The sequence below is a fragment of the Papio anubis genome, chromosome 1 (genome assembly GCF_008728515.1).
Source record: "Papio anubis isolate 15944 chromosome 1, Panubis1.0, whole genome shotgun sequence".
Lineage (NCBI taxonomy): Eukaryota > Metazoa > Chordata > Mammalia > Primates > Cercopithecidae > Papio > Papio anubis.
This window is the reverse complement of record NC_044976.1, coordinates 137786621-137801999: the sequence shown is the minus strand read 5'-3', so window position 1 is coordinate 137801999 and position 15379 is coordinate 137786621. Positions and strand designations below refer to the sequence as shown.

The window sequence follows — 15379 nt, the reverse complement described above, 5'->3', positions numbered from 1 at the left end:
ACAACTATTTACAAAGCTTTGACATGGTATTAGGTAGTGTAGGTAATCTAGAAGTGATCTAAGTTATATGCATATACTATGCCATTTTATATAATGGACTTGAGCACACACACATTTTGGCAATATGGGTCCTGGACCCAAACGCCCGAGGATGTGGAGGGACTGACTATTTTATTTCCTACAGCCTGGGTAAGGTTCAACATGTAGTATATCATTTGAAAGGTGTAGAAACAACCATTAAGAGTTTTAAGTGACCTTCCTAAGGCCTGTGGTCTTTCCACTAGACCTCAAGACTCATACCATTACATTCTTGTTAATGTAATTTGCAAAAAAAAAAAAAGATTAAATCTACTCAGAAAATGAACTGTTTTGAAAATTTGTTAAATACCATGCTTTCTTAATATATAGCTCTAAAGCCATGGCAGCCACTTAAAACTCTGAATGGTAGAAGCAGTATGGTCCTCACACATACTTTCCTTCCCTTATTTTTTTCCTTCACCTTATCCTCTGCTTAAAGCTTTTGGATAAAGAAACTATTTTAAATTTTATTGAAAACACAGATTATCCCATTTCACTAAAATAATCTCTATACAGTAAGATTGTTAAATGTTCTTTTTTAATGGAAGACTGGGGCAAATGGAAAGAGTTAACTTGCTTTTATACTATATTTAGAAGACTACAGTAAAGATAATATTTCACAAATTATAGACATATTTTCACATTACTTTTAATGGCAAAACCACAGTTACTTTGGAACCAACCTAATAATTTACTATCAGTTAGCAATCCCTGAAGGATATTTTGGTATGAAAGTTATTCTGAAGAATAAGGATCATGGAAAAGGACTAATTGTATAATATATGTTTTTAAGAAACATCTTAGAATAAGTGCTTGGTACACGATAGTACTGCATGACTACTGTATAAATGTTGAATTACTGCTGGGTGCAGTGGCTCACACCTGTAATCCCAGCACTTTGGGTGGCCAAGGCTGGCAGATCACGAGGTCAGGAGATCCAGACTATCCTGGCTAACACGGTGAAACCCCGTCTCTACTAAAAAAAAAAATACAAAAAAATTAGCTGGGCATGGTGGTGGGCGCCTGTAGTCCCAGCTACTCAGGAGGCTGAAGCAGGAGAGTGGTGTGAACCTGGGAGGTGGAGCTTGCAGTGAGCCAAGATCACGCCACTGTACTCCAGCCTGGGTGACAGAGCGAGTCAAAAAAAAAAAAAAAAATTGTTGAATTGCTATCCTATCACCTAGCCATCCACATCATCCCTGTGCTCCACTCCACGCTTTGTTTAGCCAGATGTACCTTCCTCCTGCTCTGACTTCCTTTACCTGTTGAAATTTTACTTATTCCTCATTACCATGTCCTTCATTAGACCTACCCAGTTCTCTCAAGCAGATCTTAATCTCTACTCTGTTTTCACACAGCACTTTGCTTATACATTGAACTTACTACAGTCTGAGTTTTGCTTTGCTGTTTATGGGTCTTTCATAGAGTCATCTTTCACTGGATAGGATCTGTGTCTTATTCATGCCTATACCATTACAACAGTCCTATTCTAGCTCAAGTACACTATATTCTTCTGTCTACCAGTATTTATATACGTAAAATATCTAGAGGTGTATTAATAAGGCCATGAGTATTTTATTAAACATATAAGTACCATTTTAAGTATTATGTATTTTTACAAGTCCCTCTCAATAGAAATCTTGTTTACTATGACCTTTGTGTTCAAAACATAATCATCTGACTTCTGAAAAACCATGTAATTTTTTTTTTTTTTTTTGAGATAGTCTAGCCCCGTCACCTGGGGTAATCACAGCTCATGGGACTATAGGCATGTGCCACTGTGCACACCTAATTTTTTAATTTTTTGTAGAGACAACTCGCAGTGTTGCCCAGGCTGGTCTCAAACTCCTGTCCCCAGTCAGTCTTCCCACCTCGGCCTCCCAAAGTGCTGGCTCCGTAGGTATGAGCCACCATGCCTGGCCAAAAAACAAATTCTTGTGTTGAATTTAATCCTGTCATTTGCCCTTAAACAGTTTTGTTTAGTTGTATCAATTAATATTAAACAATTAAGATGCTTAACTACCTTTATCCCTTGTTTATTGAGTATCTGCCATGTGCCAGACACTGCTAGGCTCTGGGGATCTGACAGTGAAACATGGTATGATCACTTTTGTCGTAGAGTTACTACATTATAGGGAAAACAGAAATTAACAAAAAGATGTACTTACAAATTGTAATGTGTATTCTGAAGGGGAATAAAGGGTTGAATGAAGATGTTAACATGATTGAAACTGGAGGAGGGTTCAGAAAAGACTTCTGAGAAAGTACAGTGTTACTGTGACCTCGTGTATAACTGAGGAATTTGAAGTGAGGGAGATACACAGGGACAGCTTTCCAGGAACGGGATCTGAATGGACAAAAGCCCTGGGGCAAAACAGTGGGGGACTTGATTTAGTTCAAAGGGCTGGTGTCCAGTTTGTATCTATAGATGCAACATATTAGCCTTTGGGGACAACATTTAAAAATTATGGAAGGCCAGGCGCAGTGGCTTACGGCTGTAATCCCAGCCCTTTGGGAGGCCAAAGCAGGCAGATCACCTGAGGTCAGGAGTTTGAGACCAGCCTGGCCAACATGGTGAAACCCCGTCTCTACTAAAAATACAAAAATTAGCTGGGTGCAGTGGCGGGCGCCTGTAATCCCAGCTACTTGGGAGGCTGAGGCAGGAGAATCACTTGAACCCAGGAGGCGGAGGTTACAGTGAGCCAATAACGGGTCATTTCCAGCCTGGGCAACAAGAGCGAAACTCTGTCTCAAAAAATTATGGAGTACTGTGCTGCTTTTCCTATATATAACCCATATGTAAAACTTTGATAAGCACAAAACTACTATGGGTCAGTTAATATCCTAGCACTGTATATAAATATTGGTCAGTATGAAGGACCCTTTAAATGCTGGTTTTCTGCTTTGGCTTGTATTTTTAATTTTATTAACTCTCTCTTAATTATGTATATATTACATAACTTTTAAAGCTTGATCAGCTAGCTTCCACAAATATTTACTCTTTGGATATATACATGTATGTATAAAATTTGTCTATTTCTAGTCCTTGAACTCCTTGAACAAGCCAAGCTGACACTGACCTTGGGGCCACTGCCATTACTATTTCTACCTGAATCACTTTTCTCCCTATATCTTCAAGCGATCAGTTCTTCCTCATCATTCAGTCTTACCTTACAAATGGCAAAGAATCCTTTCCCAACCACCTGTCTCATGTTATTCCTGCCTTTCCTGGTAGAAACTATCACATTACCCTCTTTTTTCCATGTGGCACTCCTTTAAATTATTTTCTTGTTTACTTTAGCTTAATGAAAATGATAATCTTGTCATCTTTATTTACTGTTTTTTACTCCAGTACTTTGAAAAGTGACAAGTACATAGTAAGAACTCAATTAATACTTGAATAATGTTTATCTTACAAGTTATGATAGGCTTACATAATTAAATTGTAAGTCCAAGGGAAAGTACTCTGTTTTTCATTTCTTTATATATATATATATATATGTATGTAATATTTCTTTTTTTTTTGAGACGGAGTCTCGCTCTGTCGCCCGGGCTGGAGTGCAGTGGCCGGATCTCAGCTCACTGCAAGCTCTGCCTCCCGGGTTTATGCCATTCTCCTGCCTCGGCCTCCGGAGTAGCTGGGACTACAGGCGCCCGCTACCTCGCCCGGCTAGTTTTTTGTATTTTTTTTTTATTTAGTAGAGATAGGGTTTCACCGTGTTAGCCAGGATGGTCTCTATCTCCTGACCTCGTGATCCGCCCGTCTCGGCCTCCCAAAGTGCTGGGATTACAGGCTTGAGCCACCGCGCCCGGCCTGTAATAGTTCTTAACATAGTAGTTCAGTAAGTTTTTATTGGGGAAAAGTGTTATCTTCTAAAGTGAGTTCATAATATAATATTGCCAGAAATAAATGTATTTTCTCCCTTGGCAATCAGCCATCATCCAAAATTCTGAACTCCCAACCTGTATCTCAAGCCACCTGCTAGCAAATATTACCTACATGTCCCATGTAATTCAAAATCAGCACATCTCACCTCCCATTGCATCTGCCTGTGGACACCACCTCAGCCCAAGCCATTTCCTGTTCAGTTCTCCAGACCCACAAACCTGACCTCTTCTGTGATGTCCTCTCAGGCTTATGATAAGGACACATCCTAAGGTTAGATTTTGCTGACATTTATTAAGCAAACATCATGCTCCACTAACAACGATCATCATATTATGCTGAGAGTCTAGAAAATGTGAAGGGCTATGAATTTGTCCTGATACTATTCTGCAAGAGTGTTTCTCTGGCTGTGCTCAGCAGCCTAAATAAAGGAGAAGGGAAGGTGGATTATAAGATTAATCTGAGTTGGGAACAAGCTAGATAAATGCAGTGGGAGGAATATGTGGGATGCCAGGTTGTTTGAGATTTTGGTGACAGAATGGTTTGGTTGATTAACCCTCAGTTCTTGTGAGGTAAGGGCCCACAGATGTCATCCAGATTGGGGTCTTCAGAAATAGGAATTTTAGGTCGGGCATGGTGGCTCACACCTGTAATCCCAGCACTTCGGGAGGCCGAGAAGGGTGGATCACCTGAAGTCAGGAGTTTAAGACCAGCCTGGCCAACATGGTGAAACCCCATCTCTACTAAAAATATAAAATTAGCCAGGTGTGGTGGCGCATGCCTGTAATCCTAGCTACTTGGAAGGCTGAGACAGGAAAATCACTTGAACCCTGTAATTGGAGGTGACAGTGAGCCAGGATCGTGCCATTGCACTCTAGCCTGGACAACACAGTGAGACTTCATCTTAAAAAAAAAAAGAAAAAAAGGAATTTTATCTTTAGGTCTATACTGAAGCCACGGGAAGAATTAAGGATAACCTATAAATTCACGGGGATGAAAGCTAAACGCATAAATGCCTGAGGAAGGTTCACCTAACCATTTCAGCAAGAGAGTTAGGTATTCTCTCCATTACAATTATCATTAAAACAAAAAAGGATCTTCTGCTACCTTTTGGTGATGACAGAAGTGACAAGACTGCATTCCAATCCATAACAAGCCTCAGAGAAACAAAACTTAAAGGGATAGAGCACATGGGGGCAGTATTAAAAAGAGCGGAGAAATCACACTGAGTCCCTGCAGCTTAGGGGAACAGATTCAAGTTTGGAGGATTAGTAAAATAGGGGTTTGGGCAATCTCCAACCCTACCCTCGCTCCCATACAGGATTTAATTTATTAGTTTAGTCCTCTAGTGTCTATAGAAATTTGTATATCTGTTTGTATCACTTATGTACACACATATCTCCCCAGTTACACTGTGATTTCCTTCAGGGTTAGGAGCTTTGTTTGATGCATCCTGATTCCTCAGCCCCAACACAGTACCTGATACATAAACGGTGTTTAATAAATGCAAGTATGAAGTATTGTAACAGGCCGGGCGCAGTGGCTCACGCCTCTAATCCCTGCACTTTGGGAGGCCAAGGCGGGTGGATTCTGAGGTCAGGAGTTTGAGACCAACCTGGACAACATGAAACCCGTCTCTACTAAAAATACAAAAAATTAGCCACACGTGATGGCAGGCACCTGTTATTCCAGCCACTCAGGAGACTGAGGCAGAGAATTGCTTGAACCCCAGAGGCAGAGGTTGCAATGAGCTGAGATTGCACCACTGCACTCCAGCTTGGGCAATGAGCGAAACTCCATCTAAAAAAAAAAAGTACTGTAACAAGCCCAAAAGCCATGTGTTGTAAATAGCAATATTCTTCAGTGGCCAGTACATCACTTAAATCACCCTACAGGTCTTTACTGGAATTGCAGAACAAGCAGTTACTTCTCTGCCTGTTTAGCTGTTTTCTTTATTAAAAAAGAAAAATCTAAAATGCTAATGAGAATTCATTATTTTAAGGTGATTGATGAGATTTATCGCGTGTTGAGATACGTCAATTCTACCAGAGCCCCTCAGCGAGCTCATGAAGTACTTCAAGAATTAAGGGATATATCCTCTATGGCAATGGAGTACTTTGATGAAAAGATTGTTCCAATTTTAAAGAGGAAATTACCAGGATCAGATGTTTCTGGAAGACTCATGGGCTCTCCTCCAGGTACCTCTACTTTATAATCATGTTTGTACATAATTTTGTAACTTATTTCTGGTTTTTTTCCACTTAATCAACTGTCTTGAACTTTTCTGTGTTAGTAGTTGGTTATTGGCAGCATCATTTTTAATGAGATTGGATTATCAACCATAACTTATACAACTGATCCACTAGTTAGGCACATTTCTTGTTTCTAGCTTTTCAGTGCTTACTCAAGAACAATCTGAGCAGTCTTGTGACTAAATCTTTGCACATATCCATATTGACTTACAATAAACATATTAGAAATAGAATAGCTGGGCCCAGCCAGGCACGGTGGGACACACTTGTAATCCCAGCACTTTGAGAGGCCAAGGTGGGTGGATCACCTGACTGAGGTCAGTAGTTCAAGACCACCCTGTATCTACTAAAAATACAAAAATTTGCTGGGCATGGAGGCGCACACCTGTAATCCCAGCTACTCTGGAAGCTGAGGCAGAAGAATCACTTGAACCGGGGAGGCAGAGGTTGTAGTGAGCCAGATTCACGCCATTGCACTCCAGCCTGGGCAACAAGAGCAGAACTCTTATGTCAAAAAAAAAAAAAAGAAACAGGATTGCTGGACCAGGCGCAGTGGCCCACGCCTGTGGTCCCAGCACTTTGGGAGACTGAGGCGGAAAGATTGCTTCAGCCCAGGAGTTCAAGACCAGCCCGGGAAACATAGGGAAACCCCCATCTCTACAAAGAATTTTAAAAATAGCCGGGTGTTAGTGGCGCATGCCTGTGGCCCCAGCTACTCAGGAAGCTGAGGTGTGAGACCCTGTCTCCAAAAAAAAAAAAAAGTAATAGAATTACAAGTGAGAAGTTACGTACAGGCCGGGCGCGGTGGCTCAAGCCTGTAATCCCAGCACTTTGGGAGGCCGAGACGGGCGGATCACGAGGTCAGGAGATCGAGACCATCCTGGCTAACACGGTGAAACCCCGTCTCTATTAAGAAATACAAAAAACTAGCCGGGCGAGGTGGCGGGCGCCTGTAGTCCCAGCTACTCTGGAGGCTGAGGCCGGAGAATGGCGTGAACCCGGGAGGCGGAGCTTGCAGTGAGCTGAGATCTGGCCACTGCACTCCAGCGGGGGCAAAAGGGAGATCCGGCCTAAAAAAAAAAAAAAAAAAAGAAGTTATGTACAGATGCTCCTTAATTTACAATGGGATTACATCCTGATAAACCCGTCATAAGTAGAAAATATTGTAAGTCAAAAAATGCACTTAATACACGAGCCTACCAAACATCATAGCTTAGCCTAACCTACCTTAAACATGCTCAGAACACTTACAGTAGCTTACAGTTGGGCAAAATTATCTAGCAAAGCATATTTTACAATAAAGCATCCTTGTGTAATTTACTGAATTCATTTTCTATTATACTGAAAGTGAAAAGCAGAATGGTTCTGTGGATACCTGAGGTACAGTTTCTGCTGAATGTCTGTCACTTCCATACCATCGTAAAGTCAAAAAATCATTAAGTTGGCTGGGCACGGTGGCTCACGCCTGTAATCCCAGCACTTTGGGAGGCCAAGGCAGGCAGATCACCTGAGGTCAGGAGTTCGAGACCAACCTGGCCAACATGGTAAAACCCTGTCTCTACTAAAAAAATACCAAAAAATTAGCCAGGCATGGTGGTGCACGCCTGTAGTCCCAGCTACTAGGGAGGCTGAGGCATGCAAATCACTTGAACCCAAGAGGCAGAGGTTGTAGTGAGCCAAGATCATGGCATTGCACTCCAGCCTGGGCAACAGAGTGAGACTCTGTCTCAAAAAAAAAAAAAATCATTAACTTGAACCATTGTAATTTGAGGACTTTTTTTTATGTTTCTGATGAATTAATATTCATTTTTTTAAAAAACAAATATACCAGATAAAATGCCAAAAATTCTTCAGGGAAATATTTGGTGAATTATTTCAGCCCCCAAAGTGTCTGGCTGCTACTTTATTTATTTTTATTTATTTATTTATTTATTTTGAGATGGAGTCTCACTCTGTCACCCAGGCTGGAGTGCAATGGCGTGATCTCTGCTCACTGCAACCTCCACCTCCCAGGCTCAAGCAATTCTCCTGCCTCAGCCTCCTGAGTAGCTGGGATTACAGGTGCACACCACCACGCCCGGCTAATTTTTGTATTTTTTAGTAGAAACGGGGTTTCACCATGTTGTTTAGGTTGTTGGTCTGGAACTCCTGACCTTGTAATCCGCCCGCCTTGGCCTCCCAAAGTGCTGGGATTACAGGCATGAGCCACCACGCCCAGCTGCTACTTTGAAGGACAGGGTTCATAAGGCTATTTTGAACAGTATCACTTCATCTGTGCTAAATAACTGTTTTTGCAAAAGTATATTGGCTCCTAGAGATTTGTGCCTTTATCTACTGAAAGACTTAATTATTTAATATCCCCAACTCTGGCAAGTACTTTAATTAGGAAAGAATTTAGTAGAACTTTTTATTTTGTTCAGATTAGTTAGCTCCCTGTAGTATTCAGTGAGGCAACCAAGTGGCTCTCTGTAATTGAGTAATAAAGCCTACACATCTCAGCATTAATATATCTGTTATTTATTGAGTACCTATTATGCGCACAGCACTGTACTGTGTCCTGTGGAGACTAAAAGGAAGTGTAATACGTGGTGTCTGCTCTCAAGGATCTTACTATTTCAAAAGGTAAGATATACTCAGACTTGAAGTTAAATTATCATAGGCAAAACAAGTAATGCAATGTCCAATTAAATGTCAAATGAGAGCAGAGAAACAATTTTAAGGTAGATCAGTGCTGGCTGGTCTGATGGAAACATCACAGGAGGTAAGGATTGATTTAAGCCTTGGTGAATAAGTAGAAGTTGGATATGGATAAGCAGAGAGGGAAAGAAGAATGCATCCATAAAGGAAATACAGTTATTTAGATGCTCAAGGAGAAGATTAACATGATGTGTTTAGGGTATGAATGGACCCATCTGGTTCTTTTAGAAAACCTTCAGTAGATAAGGTTAAAAGAAAGTAGGTTCTTTGTTTAAAATAGTTATTTTTATGCTTGTGTTACATTCTAATTATTCCTGAAAGAGTAGGTCCAAGGCCCTCCTACACCATGCCAGGAATTCTTTGTGATCATAATGTATGATGTAACCCACTCTTTAATGGAGTCCTATCATTTGGCTAAAGTTGAAGCCTTTGCAAATAACTTAAGTTCAGAGTGAACTTAAGAACATGATACAGGTTGAGTATCCCTTATCCAAATTTCTTAGGACCAGATGTGTTTCAGATTTCAGCTTTTTTTCAGAGTTTGGAATATTTGCATTACATGTACTGGCTGCACAGTCTCTTATCCACATACCCACAATCCAAAATGCTCCAATGAGCCATTTCCTTGAGCATCATGTTGGTGCTCAAGAAGTTTCAGATTTTGGATTTCAGATTTCTGGATTAGAAACGTGCAACCTGTAGGTCTGTACTTCTAACTTGAAAGTGTGTTTGTTATGTGAATTAGATAGAAAATAATTATTTTCTGGCCGGGCACAGTGCTTCAATGCATCTGTAATCCCAGCACTTTGGGAGGCTGAGGCGAGTGGATCACGAGGTCAGGAGATCCAAACCATCCTGGCTAACATGGTGAAACCCCATCTCTACAAAAAATACAAAAAGAAATTAGCCGGGTGTGGTGGCGGGCGCCTGTAGTCCCAGCTACTCGGGAGGCTGAGGCAGGAGAAGGGCGTGTACCTGGGAGGAGGAGCTTGCAGTGAGCCGAGATCGTGCCACTGCACTTTAGCCTGGGCGACAGAGCGAGACTCCATCTCAAAAAAAAAAAAAAAAATTATTATTTTCTAATTTTACTGCTTGTATTTTGTCACTAGGTTCTGAAAATATTTTACAATATTTTAAACTCAAGTTTATGCCATTAAATGCCTTTCTTCATTTCCTGGCAGTCTATATACTGCCACATGAGCAGAAGAATCAGAATTTAAACTCATTTATAGTTAAAATAAGATGTTAAATTATGATGATTAACCCAATTGACCAACTGGATTGCAAAGAAGAAGAAATTCTCAGAAGTGACATAATAAGGGTATTCCATTTTTAAATAAGTGTAAGACTGGTAGAGAAACATTTTAAGTGACTGACCCTTTTAAATTATTCCTCCACAGTTCCAGGACCATCTGCAGCCCTAACAACAATGCAGCTCTTCTCCAAGCAAAACCCTTCAAGACAAGAGGTTACCAAACTCCAGCAGCAGGTTAAAACAAATGGTGCTGGCGTGACTGTTCTCAGGCGTGAAATTTCTGAGCTTCGCACCAAAGTGCAAGAACAGCAAAAACAGCTTCAAGACCAGGACCAGAAACTGCTAGAGCAGACCCAGATCATAGGTGAACAAAATGCACGGTTGGCAGAGCTAGAACGCAAACTACGAGAAGTAATGGAAAGTGCTGTAGGAAATTCCTCAGGGTCTGGGCAGAATGAGGAGTCTCCTCGGAAACGAAAAAAGGCCACAGAAGCCATAGACTCTCTTAGGAAATCTAAACGTCTTCGGAATAGAAAGTAAATTGGAATGTGGTTCTAGTTCCAGAGGAAGATGCAGCTTAGTAGCTTAAGCAGTTACGCATATCAGGATACTGTGAGCAACACGGTGTCCCTTAAGCTTCTAGGCTTTCAGAACACAACTTAAACTTGAACTCTTATGGTTGGGACATTCTTTTCCCGCTTCTCCTGATTGAACTGATGCACAGAATCTTTTTACTTTGCAATAGATTTGTACTAACCAGACCTGTTCTATCATGTTTTGAGGAGTTAACTTTTTTCTGTGCAGATAATGTTGAAAGTAAGTTAATTTGTTTCTGCATATATGCACATACATAAGGATCTTAAACCCAGTCTTGACAGACTAAACAGAAGTTAAGTTTAATACAGAAAATGTCCTGTTCACTTGAAAGAAAAGACCTACTTTTTAAATGGACACTATCTTGGTTCTTTTTTTTTTTTTTTAAGTCGTCTTTTTGTTATAAGTGACCTTTGTCTGGAATGTCTGAAAAGTAGTTAATGCTTTTTGGTATTGAAGTAATGGGTAACTAAAATGGACTTCCATAGTATTGACTGTAGAAGGAGACTCTACAGTATTGACTATATATTTTTATAAACTACTGGCAAGAAACTTACCCAGCTGTTATACATGTTTTCAATTCTCTTTGGGGGCCATGTCCTACATTTGCATGGATGGATGCATGCATTGCCTAATCAACTCACTTAAAAAGCTCTTGCACTGGTATTGATCTTGAACCTCTATACTTCTCCACTTTTTAGAGCGGCGTCTTAGTTTAAGCGCTTAACATCTTCCACCGCAACAGCTTGCCTCTAGAGGGGGAATTTTTCATCCATTTGTCCTCCAGTTTTATAGAAACAAGAGACTATTAAAGCCTATTGCTTTATCTGTTCTCTGTAGGGTTCAGGTACACTGGCTAAGGCAGAACCCCAAATTCCAAGGCTCTTTCTATCAATATTGGACCTCTGGGAGTTAGTACTCCTCTTTGCTCACCACCATGTGCTCAGTTGATCAGATGTGGTGAGTGAGTAGGGGACTCGACTTGCGGGATGCAGTTTTGCCATTGCAGCAAAGTTCATTGAGGAAAATTGTACCATGAAAAAGCGTTTTGATTATTTCATTTCTGGGGGATGACCTTGAGGGAAGCTTTTTAATATTAGTTTCAAGCTTTCCTTATCCTACAACTTTAAACAAAAGCTTTAATTTTGTTTGCACTCCTGTTTTGAGCTTGTAACTGGAAAAGCATGTCTTGCACTGTTCAACCTCCTAAGTGGTCACTTTAACAACCTCCAAATTGTGCACAGTGGTTATTTTCCCCAGTTGTATATTTTTGAGACATTCAGTTATCACTGTCTTAGTTGTATTTTAATTTACTAAATTATGTAGCTGTTTGACTGTTAAGTTCTTTTAAACAGCTGTTGCCTTGGGCTTCAGTTATTTAAAGTAAATTTGGGTGTAATATAGAAAACTGTCCCTTTCCAGGCGGGGGTTGGCGCCTGTGTAACCCTAAGGTTTGGTAGACGCCTTAGTCGAATAAGAGCACAAGGCTATCGCCTTTTATCCGTCCACCGTGACATGGCTGTGCGTCCTTTAAATTAACCTCACCAGACGAAGCTTTTTCTATCCATTTTTAATATTGTCCTTACATAATATTGTCCTTAGATCTTCATCAATTCTATGTCTGACTTTGAAATTCCATTTACAATGTAGTATGTTTTCAATGAAAAACCATAAAGTAACATCCAAGTGTTTCATGGTTTGTTGGGAAGGTAATTTTAAAATAAAACAATTTCCAAAAAACATTTGTCAGCCAAGATCATCCATAAAAGTCCCCGTCTGGAACTTATTTTCTCAGCACTTCTCATTTTTATAATCAGAGTATTTAGCCATATTATCGTATCTTTAGAGGAGGCCTGGTGGAATGCCCAGGGCCTCTACTAGTCTGCTTTTCTGGTCACAGGAAGACTTTATTTTTACGTATCAGAGTATGTGTTTACAGATTTACAGAGTGTGATCCGTGTGCATCAAAGGGATACAGCCCCAGACTATTTCTTTAATGGTCGTTCATGAACTATTAAGTTTCCTGAATTTCTTTTTAAACTACATCTAGATAGCCTAAACATCTGTGTAGTCTTCCATTAGTTAACATGTGTATATGGCTTTCATAATAAGTAGTCACACTGTTAGAAGGTAAATTTTCCATTACAAAATCCAAATTTCTATTGCATACACTTACCTATTCATAAAGCTAATTCATTGTACTTGTTAATGCATGAGTGTTCCATGCAGTAGGAGAATAAAGCACTACAGTTCGTTCGGTTGTTCAGATCTTAAATCTTAGGCTATTTAGCTAAAACATGTTAGGATGTTGCCTTCACCAGTTATTAGGACAGTTATTAGCCGTTATGCTTACTTATGGATAGCATAATGGTATTTAAGGTTCAACAAACTGCAGATTATTTTGATCAGGTGAAACTGACATATGTTACAGAAAAACTGTAAATTAACCTCCTGAGAGAACCATTCTGCCCTGCATTTTAAGTCAGGTATTTAAATGCTGTGTGTTGTTAATATTGCGTTGTCTTAGTGCAACATTTCTTGAAGTATTCCCGTCATCTTCCTTGGCTGTTTTTCAGAGGAGACATCTCCATGTTAAGGGGTCATTCCCACATAGGGATGTATTATGGTACAGCGCTACACACATGGATAACAATGTGAAAAGGCGTGCCTAAAAAATGAAAAGGGCTGGCCTTATCCCCACCCCAGCTGGATCCTCTGCTTATCTCCCACATGCACTTGGCTTACCTGGTTTTCACAGATTCTGAGGTTATAGAACCTGTTGTTTTTCAAACTCCTGTACAGAGCCTGGAAATAATGGAGCAAATGCAAATGTATTGAGAGTCATTATACTTAGTTTTAAAGACTATTGGGGTATCATCCAGTCAAAAGCCACTGATTTGGGAAGCAATTTTTTTGTAAAACACGTTTTTTGGAGTACTGAACTTTGCAGGGGCTTGCCTTAATCTCTATTTAGTAGTTTCAAGATGTATGCGCAATTATTCTACATGTTAAAAATGTTAAAATATTCTATGTAGCCCCAAAGGTGGGTAAAACAGTGTAAGTAATGCCTAAATTAATAAGCTAAAAGGTGTCACTACAGCTGGATTTTTTGAGAGAAAATGGACATAAAACTAGGCTATGTGTAATAAAAATAATGGCACCTTAAGATTGCACTATTTTATGCATTATTTTATATGCCATTTCATAGCCTGCACTTTAATCTCCAAAGAAACGATGTATGATGTCCCAGTTGTTCCTTATTCTTAATAAATTTTTCCTAAGACAGGGCACTTAATTCTATTTTACTATACTGAATTAGTTTCTTGGAGGTAGATTCCTTTCTTGAGTTCTCTGTTTCCTTAGCCATAATAATTTCTAGGATCTGGGAACTCCCTATATTGTCTATTTCCAACATTATATAATTTTAATTTAATGTAAATCTCATACTTGGTGATCAGCACATTCTTATATCCTGCTCTACCAATGAGTACCCATTTGTTACACTTACCAAACTCTCTAAAAACATATACTGTGAGTAAGATTTGAAGCCAGGAATAAAAGGCAGTCTGAAAGAAAACGTCCTATATGATGTAGTTGTTTGGAAATGGCTGATTTCTGATATGAAACCCAATTTGATAACACCATTTAGTTCTTTGACTTGGGATCTATCTGAATTGCTTTAACTAGTACACAAAAGGTTAAGTTATGACTACTTTAAATTTGTATAGCCTGCCATCTGAGGTGAATTATTTTCAAAAAATACTAAATCTATGAACTGAGACTAGCAATTAGTTGGCTGCTCCCTAACATGATTTTACTTTTAATAGCAATACAGTTATATTGGTGATAAATATGACAGGCTTAAGTACTGCCGGCCTTTCGCATCTTCCTAATCATCTTGGTTAAATTTCTGAGGTTTAAAAATTAGATCCAGATTTCTTCTGTTGTGTCTGAAGAGAACTATGACATTTTAGAAATATATTGGCAATCCGTTGGGTCCATTGGCAAAGTATATTGGTCCATATTCAAACCTATTCCAAAACGTTAGAAGTGTTTAAGATTCCTTTATTGTGGTACCATGTCTGTTTACCTATGCTTATGAGCAACAATAAATTACTAGTTTACCTTCTGGAATTTTAATTGTTATAACTGAATCAATTATTGGAAAGTGAAAAACACCTCCCGGTCACACAACAGGGTACGTAAATAAATGTGTTGTTACCAGTGCTACTTGTTTTCTTTGTATTTCATCCACAAAAGAATATGGAGCTCTATTGCTAACATACCATATTAATAGCTACTGTCTTTTGGAGCACTGTACTGTGTGTTTTGCAGATGTTACCGTGGTCCTCACAGCTACCTTATAAAGTAGGTCTTACTCTACATGGGGAAGTTGAACTCGTGCTAAGCAATGTGTCCACAGTGTATGCAAGTAAGTGCCATAAGTGGGATTTGACCCATAAGCTCTGAAGTTTATAAACTTCCTACTACACTATACTACATCCTAGAAACCTGAGAATAATGAGACTCTGAACTTAATATAAGCAAGACCATCCCACACATCCACTAGAAGCAGTCAGTGCCCAAATCACTAATGCTAACGGTAGTATGTAGAAC

General features: G+C 39.6%; 1 protein-coding gene across 1 annotated transcript in view; it reads left to right on the top strand.

Moving 5' to 3' along the window:
* Window positions 1-14989, top strand: part of FBXO28 (F-box protein 28) — a 45320-nt gene extending 30331 nt beyond the window's left edge. Inside the window, exons 4-5 of the mRNA XM_031655446.1 lie at window positions 5967-6162; window positions 10314-14989. Coding sequence (XP_031511306.1) covers window positions 5967-6162; window positions 10314-10708 — 591 coding nt within the window. The 3' untranslated portion in view covers window positions 10709-14989. The remainder of the gene's footprint in view (window positions 1-5966; window positions 6163-10313) is intronic.
* Window positions 14990-15379: the final 390 nt, after the last annotated feature.